The sequence below is a fragment of the Doryrhamphus excisus genome, linkage group LG12 (genome assembly GCF_037039965.1).
Source record: "Doryrhamphus excisus strain RoL-2023G ecotype Guam linkage group LG12, RoL_Dexc_Guam_v1.1, whole genome shotgun sequence".
NCBI classification, from domain to species: Eukaryota; Metazoa; Chordata; class Actinopteri; order Syngnathiformes; family Syngnathidae; genus Doryrhamphus; species Doryrhamphus excisus.
In genome coordinates, this window is record NC_136368.1 from 16,446,563 (window position 1) to 16,457,082 (window position 10,520).

The following is a 10,520-nucleotide window of genomic DNA, read 5'->3' on the forward strand; positions in this document are numbered from 1 at the left end:
CTCTATTAACCTTTTATAAAAAGAACACTACGACACACATACCACCTACAATGCATTTTCGGCGTTTCCCCCTGAATTAATTGGTGAGGACGTCTCAGGCGCCAGCCAACAAGAGTCAATTCAGGTGACGAGGCAACGAGTTTAGTCAAGGTAGCCAGAATATGCACAAACATCACTTCCGTTACTTTCTACTTGAAATTATCTACAAATAGGGCATTAAAATATTGTTATATTGGAGGGGGGTCTTTAACTATTTCTGACAAACGATCGTAGTTGAATAGTACTGCTGTATAAGGTGTATGTACACTGCTCATCATGTCCAGTTTCATTAACAATCGTTTTATTCTGAAAGATTGCCGGAAGTGCTTTGTGTACCCCAATCTGAAATTGATGTAGAAATGATGGAAAGCAAAGGGGCTCAGAAGCAAAGCCGCAACGTTGGAGAGCTGAAGGATGTAAAAGCGTGTTGTGACACCATGAATAAATAAGACTGTCTTCGTGTCACCTGAGGCTGAAGGCCAACAAGGGCGGACAACGGTCTGTAAGATTCTTTTGGACAAGCTTATGTGGTAAGGGAAGTCTGCCTGTGGCTAACAACAACCTCATCTGACAGTACGAAAGGTAAAAGACAGACGCTTTCTATTTAAATGTCACACATTTGTGTGCAAAGACGACGTTACACACGTAAAACATTGTTGTCACCAGAGACTTACTTGGTTGTTCATGTTAGCCATTAGCTTCCTCGTGCTCTTTATGTCATGCTGTGAACTGAGGTGAACTCAAGCTAACTATCGCCTCGCGCTACAAGCTAACGTTAGCTAACAGTGTGAAGCAGATGTTTTCTTTAGCTTCAACTTCATAAGTTTTTAGCTGTGGACATGCCCATACATGCCTCTAGTTAGTACACACAGTTGTCCACCAATGCATGTAAATATATGTGGATCATATCTTACATGTTGACTTAGTCGTAGCAGCGTTGATAACAACAAACACATGTCACATGTCATGCTACTTAGCGTGCTTATATTATCACAAAATAAGGTGCTCGGATCATGACTCATCCGGTTTAATGAGCCGATTCTGCGTATTGAGTCTGGAGCCATGAGTCAGAGTCGTCCATGAACCCGGCGGGTCATGACTCCTTTGACGATTACCAAGTACATACATAATGGGGAGTTAGCAGGCTCACACAAAGATCCTAACTCCAATGACATTGTTGAACTGATTCACAGACTCAAGTTTGCGGACTCACCAGAAACACTGCTCACTCAGATGATTCACATGAATTGGTTCACTGACTCGAAACTGGACCACTTTAGCAGGTGACTCAAATGAACCCAAATCCATAAAAAATACAATTTACCAGTATAAATTATGATATGATGCTTTGTTTGTTGTAATGTTACATTTCCTGAAAGAACGGTACTCCTCACTGTCACTGTTAATCCTTGAACTAAACTTTGAACTTGACTGTAATCTCTGTTTTTGTGCTTCCAGGTAACTCAGTATGAGTCGAGATGTATGGACCAAGAAGAAAGCTAACGCCAGTGGGGACAATGGTTGGGCAGAGAGGGTGAATATGTTTCTAGTTGCACTTTATTAAGTAGTAACAACTCACAGATTCCCTGTGTCGTAAATAAATGTTGTCTAAAATGGTGTCAGTTTGACTCTGTAACAGATTAATGTACATTAATTCTTATTTTTAAAACACTTGGAAGGCAAAAAGCAGCATGTATTTGACTTTTCTATTCTCACTGGTCTCCTTGTTTGCAGGGTGGTTACATGGCTGCCAAGGTGTCCAAATTGGATGAGCAGTTCAAGAGTGACGCTCCCCGAGAGAAACAAAGGGGTGGCTCAACCAACATTTTCACCGGGGTGGCCATTTATGTCAATGGATATACAGGTGCTATTACACAAATTGAACAACTCACAATGGCGAATGCCCTGTGAGCTATGCTGTGGTCATCTATCACCACCTTGCATTTATACTTATAAAAGTGATCATTTAATTCATGAAGGGTTTTTTTTTCCTATGCTGGCAGAACCAAGTGCAGATGAGCTCCGCAGACTGATGATGATCCACGGTGGCCAATTCCACATCTACTATTCTCGCTCCAAGACCACCCACATCATTGCCAATAATTTGCCAAACAGCAAAATTCAGGAGCTGAAAGGGGAAAAGGTCATCAAGCCCGACTGGATCACAGACAGGTGGGTTCAGTTAGACTAGAATATGACTAGAATCAAATTGTGGTAAAATAATGTGCTGTATTGTTTGAATCAGCATCAAAGCTGGCCGTCTGCTCCCTTACTTGCACTACCAACTATACGCTAAACACAAGGGTTCACTATTCCCTGGAATAAAGCTGCGTCGGACCTCAGAGACTGCTGGACCCAGTCATCGCACTGTTTCTAACGAGGACAACTCAATACCAACCACCAAACAAAAAGGCTCCCACCAGAAGAACACCTCACATCACCCATCCTCAGCATCTACGAACCCTGAGCTCAGCCCCCATTCGCCATCCCACCGGAGCCCCTTGAGGCACCCGCAATGTGCAGACCAACCTCAACCTCAGACCAACACCTCATGCAGTCCGCACCAGAGTAGACACAAGGAAGTGGAATTAAGAGTGTGAGTATGGTATAAAAATACTACAATGAACAGAAAGCCTCTTTTATCATAATTATCAAACTTATTTATTTGTTGAAAACCGTCATGCTCTGTCTCCTTTTAGCACCATTCTTTTTGTGATGTGATTAGTTCAGGTGCACTTGTAATTGTGAGTGTTAGGTGCTAATTATTTTTCATTTTGATTCCCCCATTACAATTGGTGTGTCCCTTCCCACTTTAGGAACCTAGGCCATATTGTAAATATATTCCTTTGTGACTGTACCATGAAAACATTATGAATTGAGGCATCATCTTGTTTATTATACTGAAATACTTTTAATGTATTTACATTTTCAGAAATGGATCATTGCAGACCTCAGGCTTTATGCCAGATTGTATCAAAGCCCCTTCCCACCTCACCAATGGACACGCTCATTTTATTAACAGTGCCTTGAAGTCAAAGGACCCTCATACAGACAAGTCATCCGTTGACCTGACTGGATGCACCATCACAATACCTGGAAATCAACCTTCAAAGACCAAACCGGACCCATACGAGTTTCCCAGCAGTCCTCCAAAGCAATCCGACCTGTTGTCTGCCTGTGTTGAGGAATTATGTTCAGAAGACAAACAGAGACTTAAACCCCTACTGTCCAACGAAAGACTCTCACCACACATCTCTTGTCAAGTTGACTCAAACATTGACAAAATATGTCATTCCCCACCATCCCACCCACGCTCTCCCATGCGTCTAAATGGCAGTCACTCCAATACCTTTTCGTCCCACCCTGCCTTGGAAAGCAACTCAACTGTCCAACCTCATTCCAAAACACCACAGTCAGAGTCTTCGGCTCAGATGTCAGCGCAGACGGGCAGTTTGATCTCTGAGTTCTACGCCCACTCGCGTTTACACCAGATTTCCACGTGGAGGACCGGTTTCTCTGAATACGTCAACGAACTGCACAGCAAGCGAAAAGCCACGGGCGGTGCTTCGTTTCCCGGGATAGAGCGACTTCGGAAATTGGTGGCACAGAACACACTTGGAAGCCAAGGTAGAAAAAAATTTTTGTTACATGAAATACCTCTTGTGATCATTTGTTTAATTTGTAATATTTTTCAGGTACACAGACACATTTCAGTGTTAAATCCTGCATTCTTCATGTGGACATGGATTGTTTCTTTGTGTCTGTTGGGATCCGACATCTGCCAGAACTCAAAGGTGAGGCCTCTTATGTCTGCCTTAACATTCATATTCCTGCCACTTTAGGTACGAGCTAATGGTCGACTGATGTATTGTGTCGATAGTAAGCTGGTTCCATCATCACATTGCCTGTTGGGACCCAGTGTTGTATTATAATGTATTGCTGCTTTGTACAAAGACAACATGTTCATCTTTGTTTGAGATGACCCAGAATAAAAGGCGAGGCCTTTTTTTGTAAAAAAAAATTCTAAGCTATATTTAAAGTCTAAATATTTTTTCAATGTTTTCAATTACAATGAAATAACAATATACTGTATAATAATAACAAAATCTACGAATAATTTTTTGCTGCTTGACAGTTGTTTTATGACGTTGCTTTATTGATCACCATTATCCTAAAATTAGCATTATAACTCCTCCTCTTTTGTTTGCTAATTTGCAAATAGCACATTTTGTCCCGTCAAGTGCATCTCTCCAGGTCGCTGGTATGTGTGGGTGACTGGAAGAAAAGCTGTAATTATGCTTGTTGGCACCACCTTTTGGTTGGACTATGAATCTATACAGTCTTAATATAACCGGTCTTTCTGTATGGTGATCATGCTCAGTTTTGACTGACTCTGTCATAGAGGTATTGATTTAACCTAGTTCATAGTTGTAGTCATATGCAGCCACATAATGTCATGAAATATTCTAAAAGCTCTTGAGTTTTTGGTGAGTAAAATTGTGTTTAAGTAAAATAAATGTGAAACAGTCTTGTAAATTCAGTGTGAACCTTTTGTTTTGTTTTCCTCACAGATAAGCCTGTCGCTGTGACGAGTAACCGCGGACATGCGCGTGTGCCTTTAAGACCAGGGGCCAACCCACAGTTGGAGCAGCAATACTACCAGAGGAAACACAGTGTGCCTCAGCCTGGTCAGCCTCTGTTTTCAGATGTTTGCAAACGTCCTGTTTAAGGCACACTCACACTCACTTGCCTTTAAAAAATGTCTGCTTCCCAGGCAAGGAATCGGAGTGTTTACATGGTGCTGCTCATGCACAAAGCAATGAGAGACATACCAATGGAGTAGACAAGGACGCTGCTCTTTCCATGGCAGAGATTGCATCCTGTAGTTATGCTGCAAGGTGACACTGACGCACTCACTATTTGATTGTGTGTCAAACAAAACTCACATTATGTCACAACCTTTTCTCCCAGACAAGCAGGTGTAAGGAATGGGATGTTTTTTGGCAAAGCCAAACAGCTTTGTCCCACCCTGCGGTCTGTCCCATACGATTTTGACGCCTACAAAGAGGTGGCCCTCACCATGTATGAGACGTTGGCTGGGTAAGAGAAGCCTTTCTATGCTCTCATTTGGAAGTCTTCATCCAGTATGTTGCCAGTTGATTATGAGTAACTCAAGGAATATTTGCTTAAAAGTAGTTTTCAGAAGAAAAAAGGTTGGAATAAAGAAATTAAAAAAATGTAACAGAAAAATTAGCATTTTTAAAGATGTTTGTTAATATTACAAATACACCACAGAAAGTAAAAATACTATTTTTTTGCAAAAATTAAACAGTTCTTACAAATTGATTGAGACTAAATCAGCACCTTTGCCGATGAAAGCCTGGTTGTGCACATCATTTGGCTTCAAAACATGAATAATTAATGGATTCCACACAATGGACAGACTTCTTATTGATCAATTAATCATGTAACATTTTTTTGTTGTTGTTTTGCAGTTACACTCATGACATTGAGGCTCTAAGCTGCGATGAAGTGCTGTTGGATGCCTCTGCTCTGATAGCAGAGTTGGGTATCAACCCGGAAGATCTGGCTAAGGCCATCAGAGCGGACATCAAAGAGAAGACAGGATGCTGTGCTTCCATTGGCATGGGTTAGTATTACAGCCAGTTCTGCCAGAAATTAAAAAAAATAGAGATTCATTCATTCTGTAATTGATTGATTGATATTTTTTAATCTCACCTAAATTGTTGAGAAAAGTAATCGGGTGTTTTCAATTCATTACATTGTTGTGGCTGATAAGTTTTTAAGACTTGAGTAGATTTAGTCCTAGCCATGTACACAACTGACCATTCCTGACCTTGCCCTGCCAACTACGGCGGGAGCAGCTGCCGCTAAACAATCCCAAACCATTACTGTTTTTTCCTCACCCCCAACAACTCAAGAATAAGAAATGAAAAAAAAAACAAATTTTAAAGGCAACTTGCATACAGAAACAGTAAAATTTTAGATTAAATTAGTGCGATGGAAAAAAAAAACCCAGACACTAAATATGTAATTAATTTATGTAGTTAGAGGATCATCTTCGTAATTAATTAATTAAAGCAGAGTTTTGCTTTTAAATGTAAACCCAATCTAATCTAAATCTAATCCCAATCTTTGTAGGGTCCAACATCCTATTGGCTCGGCTTTCAACACGTAAAGCCAAGCCAGACGGGCAGTACTTCTTAAAGTCAGAGGACGTGGACGATTTCATCAGGGACCTGCCAGTGACCAGCTTGCCAGGTTGATACAGCGCTCTCTGCTGGTTGAAAATAGTACCTGCACTCCCAGACTACATGCTACATGTCTTTTCATTCTTTCCAGGAGTCGGGCCCGCTATGGGCAAAAAGCTTGCTACTATTGGAGTTAAATCATGCGGGGAGCTCCGACAGGTGTCTTTAAGTCAGCTGCAGAAGAAGTTTGGACCACGCTCGGGACAAACGCTGTTCCGCTTCTGTAGGGGCATTGATGAGCGTCCCGTCCGCTACGAGAAGGAGCGGAAGTCGGTGTCGGCAGAGATGAACTACAACATACGCTTTAAAAAGGCAAGACCGACGCTCACTGGACACACCATTAAGACCAAGTACAAGAGTTGTGTCAAAAATGATGCCTTTCTCAACGATATATTCATTTAATGTTTATATTGATGTCCCTTTCTAACAGTCTCTTCGTGTGTACATCCACCAGGTTGATGAGGCAGAAAGTTTTCTATCCAACTTGTCCATGGAGGTACAAAAACGTCTTCAAGATGCTGGACTGAAAGGACGCAGAGTAACCCTGAAGGTTATGGTCCGCAAGGAGGGCGCGCCACAAGAGTCAGCCAAATACGGCGGCCATGGCATATGCGACAACTTTGCCAAGTATGAGGGTGTTTCCTACACTTTTCCTCATGTATTCAACTATAGAGAGGACCAAGTTCTCTGATTGACCAGTCTACATTATCTAGTCATGTCAAAAATTAGGACATCCCATTGATGTAAATGAGTTGTTTTTGTGGTGCACCCTGTGGTTTGTGGTCATAATATTTTGTAAGACCATGCTAGTATACACAGATATCCTCAAAGTTTTATAATGGTGCGCATTGGCACGAAATGACCAAGCTCCCACATGACTGACTTAAAACTTGTACTGTTTACGTCTAGTGCACGACAATAGTAAGCGCAACGTGCATTGTCCCCGCATGGGTGATGCCAGCCAACAGCAGACATCACCGCTATCTTCAATAATTCCTCTATTTGCATTTCAATATGTTGAACTCCAGAGAATTCTCATTGCAGAAAAAAATGATATAAGTCTATATTTTCGCACAGCTGAAGAAAGAGAATGTGCACAGTGAATGAAGGGGGAACTAACTCAAAGAAAGGAGGCTCGTACAGTGTACAATTATTAACTAGAAGACATAGCTGGGCATGATGATTACAGGAAGATCCCGGATTCTCCTGACTGGCTCCAAGAGGTTTTGGTAAAGTTAAAGGTGACTTATAATGCATTTTCCACTTTTCGGACCTATATATGTACTTTGAATGTTGTATTCTTATGTAAAACGATGCCAATGTTTCAGTTAATGAGGTTTGCGCATTTGGAAGTGAGCCCAGAAGATGTTTGGGATGGCTCAAAACACTCTGTTTTGGGCATGGAAAAAAACCCATTCCTTTGTGACGTCACAGAGGGGTGGACTTCCTTATATGGTTCACAAAATAGATTAATTAAGGATCTGTAGGAAGCCTGGTCCTCATTTTTAATGACTATTCATCTCCCATCCTTGTTCAGGACAGTGATGCTAGCACAGTGCACTGATAGTGGCCAGCTGATTGCTGCCACAGTCATCAAGATGTTCCACACTATGAAGCTACCAGTCCAAGACCTGCGGGGTGTCGGCATCCAGGTGCAGCTTCTTGAGGGTCATCACTCTGTTCCCAACAACGCCAACGGTCTTCAAATGCGCTCCATCAAAGACATGTTGCTCGGCCAGGCGGCGACAAGCAGCAGCAGCAGAGGTCTCTACCTTTTGTGTTTCAGTTTTTTTTTCAGATTTTATGCAAAATAACAAAAATATCAATATCTTTGTCACAGATTCTGATGACAACAACAGACAGGAAAAGATGCTGCCTGTCAGAGCTGCATCGCCCAAGCTCCAGTCTTTGTCCCCAGTCCCAGGAACAAGCAAAGACCATCAACCATGCAGACAAACACCAAAACATCCCAAAACGCGCCTTGACTTCAGCATTGAAATCCCCTCTCCCTCACAGGTAGCTGATTCAAGTAACCTTGTCTGTATAACAAGTGTTTTCCCTCTTTACACCGTGTTTCAATGTGCAACCTAAGGTGGATCGATCCGTTTTGGATGCCCTGCCCGCAGAGCTGAGGGCACAAGTGGAGCAGTCGTGGCAAATAAACCACCGGCGTTCACCCAGTCCACAGCCACCGAGTCTTCAGTCATGCCTGGTCCCTCCTCCTCCTTGTCCTCGTCCTGCTGCTCCTACTTGTGGACCTGCACTAAACAAACCACCTGCTGGAGCGTTGGTGCTGCAGATTCCAAACCATCCTGACAGTCTCGGAATCGTTTTGGAGCTACCCAATTATTCCCAGGTATGTACATATATTTATTACCTGATCGCATCAATAGTAATAAAATGGTGAGGTATTTAAATAAATTTGACTGCATTTAAAGTATCATCATCATCTGTGACGGCAGGTCGACCCAGAAGTGTTTGCCGCCCTTCCTAAAGAGCTCCAGGAGGAACTGAAGTCAGCCTACAATTGTTTTACAAATAACCAGCCTCAGACAAAAATATGTAAGACTTGAGCAGGCACCTTGCATCCTTGCCTCTTAGCCACCATCACTCAATTTGTCTTTCTCTTTTCCCTTCAGTGGAGCAGAGGAATGCACTTTTACAGCTCAAGCAACCCGTCGGAGCTGGAGTCGGACAACTGAAGCGGCGCAACAAGAGGAAGAATGCAGTAAGCCCCGCCAAAAACAGGCCATCCCCTCAGAAGAAGTACCGCCCAGCCAACAGCTCTGCCATAACTGCACCGCCTTTTACTAAACTGAAGGAACCAGTGAATGTCTTAAAGGTTGGTTCCCCAATGTGAAATTTTTTTGTGAAATTTGGAACATAACCTGATTGTTTTCCACAGACTGAGATTGGAGGTCCTTCCGCAACGTCTTCAAAGGAAGACGCCTCAGAGTCTTTGCCAAAGTCCATCCTTCGCCCTACTCCAGCGCTGGCCGGAGCCTCTGAGCTGTCCGATATTAAAACTCTCTTACATGAATGGGTGACCACTATAACAGGTAGGCACATATGACTTGTTTAAAATTCATTTTTGGGATTAAACTATTCAGATTAGTGAAAACAGTGTATTCAACTCTTGCATTAGACCCCATGGAGGAGGACATCTTGCAGGTGGTGAAATATTGCACTGACCTGATCGAGGACAAAGATCTGGAGAAGCTGGATCTGATCATAAAATACATGAAAAGGTATGTTGCATCAAGTTCCTATGTTTCTTTGAGTTATTTGACACCAAACATCTTGTGTCTGCAGACTCATGCAGCGGTCACTGGAGTCCGTGTGGAGCATGGCCTTTGACTTCATCGTGGACAATGTCCAAGTGGTTGTGCAACAAACTTACGGTAGCACCCTGAAGATAACATGAAGGATATACCTTACGCTTTTTTCACCTTTTTGTATTTCTTACTCTTTGGCTAACACAGAAAACTCAGCTTATTTCTTACACAGCATGAGTCAAACAAGAGCTAAAAAAGCCATGTGTTTAATCAGTTTGTGTACCTGCAGAATTTTGTATATGCAGCCTTTTTAAGGAAGGCTGAATGGCAGAAATGTGCCTAAAAAAGTGATCATCCTCTTGTAATATTGTGCATGTTATTTTTTAATTATGTACACGTATTTTAATTTCCTCTCTATCCACTTTCTTTAATATGTCCCTTAAAGAGCTTTTTAAAAGTCTTTTAAAAAAACACACATCTTTTCCAAAAAAAAAGTGCCAAATCTTTTGTCATTTGTAAAGTATGTAAATAATGTTTTATAGGGTCTCTTAAGTATGTAAAGGGTTACTGTTTACATGTAGCAAATGCTTAGTAACTGTCTGAAAAACTGTGGACCTTTTTCAGAATTTGTAAAGAAAGCACTTGAGGTTACTGATAAAAGATTGTCACTCTGCTTGGGAATCTGATCAGTAAGCAGCCTATGCATTTTCTGTGCTATAGAGTGAGACATCTTAAGGATAATGAAACGTTTAATTACATCTTTGGCTGTGGGGGGCATTTGTGAGAAGTGATATGAAAAATAATTTCACTATGCACTAAACGTGCTTGGCCCAAAATTGTATCTCTATATGCAAACCAAATCAGTCGATTTTTGGGGGGAACTTTTTGACATGAATGTGTTTTCAGAAAAGTTGTTATTTCTCTTTTTCCCTCT

General features: G+C 41.8%; 1 protein-coding gene across 1 annotated transcript; it reads left to right on the plus strand.

Moving 5' to 3' along the window:
* Nucleotides 1-359: 359 nt before the first annotated feature.
* On the plus strand, nt 360-10,279 carry rev1 (REV1 DNA directed polymerase). Its single transcript, XM_058081105.2, has 23 exons — nt 360-621; nt 1,233-1,322; nt 1,498-1,573; nt 1,774-1,903; nt 2,043-2,211; nt 2,285-2,635; nt 2,972-3,666; nt 3,735-3,833; nt 4,611-4,727; nt 4,814-4,937; nt 5,011-5,139; nt 5,535-5,689; nt 6,202-6,321; nt 6,403-6,623; nt 6,766-6,938; nt 7,849-8,075; nt 8,152-8,327; nt 8,404-8,667; nt 8,774-8,873; nt 8,951-9,153; nt 9,217-9,370; nt 9,457-9,559; nt 9,624-10,279. Exons 3-23 carry the CDS (start codon nt 1,508-1,510, stop codon nt 9,733-9,735), a joined length of 3,888 nt encoding a protein of 1,295 aa, XP_057937088.2. The 5' UTR covers nt 360-621; nt 1,233-1,322; nt 1,498-1,507; the 3' UTR covers nt 9,736-10,279.
* The last annotated feature ends 241 nt before the right edge of the window (nt 10,280-10,520 follow it).

Excerpts from the sequence above, each read along its gene's own strand:
- rev1 (XM_058081105.2), top strand. The coding sequence starts at position 1,508 with ATGAGTCGAGATGTATGGACCAAGAAGAAAGCTAACGCCAGTGGGGAC. Across the intron at positions 8,328-8,403 it reads AAATCCCCTCTCCCTCACAG|GTGGATCGATCCGTTTTGGA; the intron begins GTAGCTGATTCA and ends GTGCAACCTAAG. Across the intron at positions 9,154-9,216 it reads AACCAGTGAATGTCTTAAAG|ACTGAGATTGGAGGTCCTTC; the intron begins GTTGGTTCCCCA and ends TGTTTTCCACAG.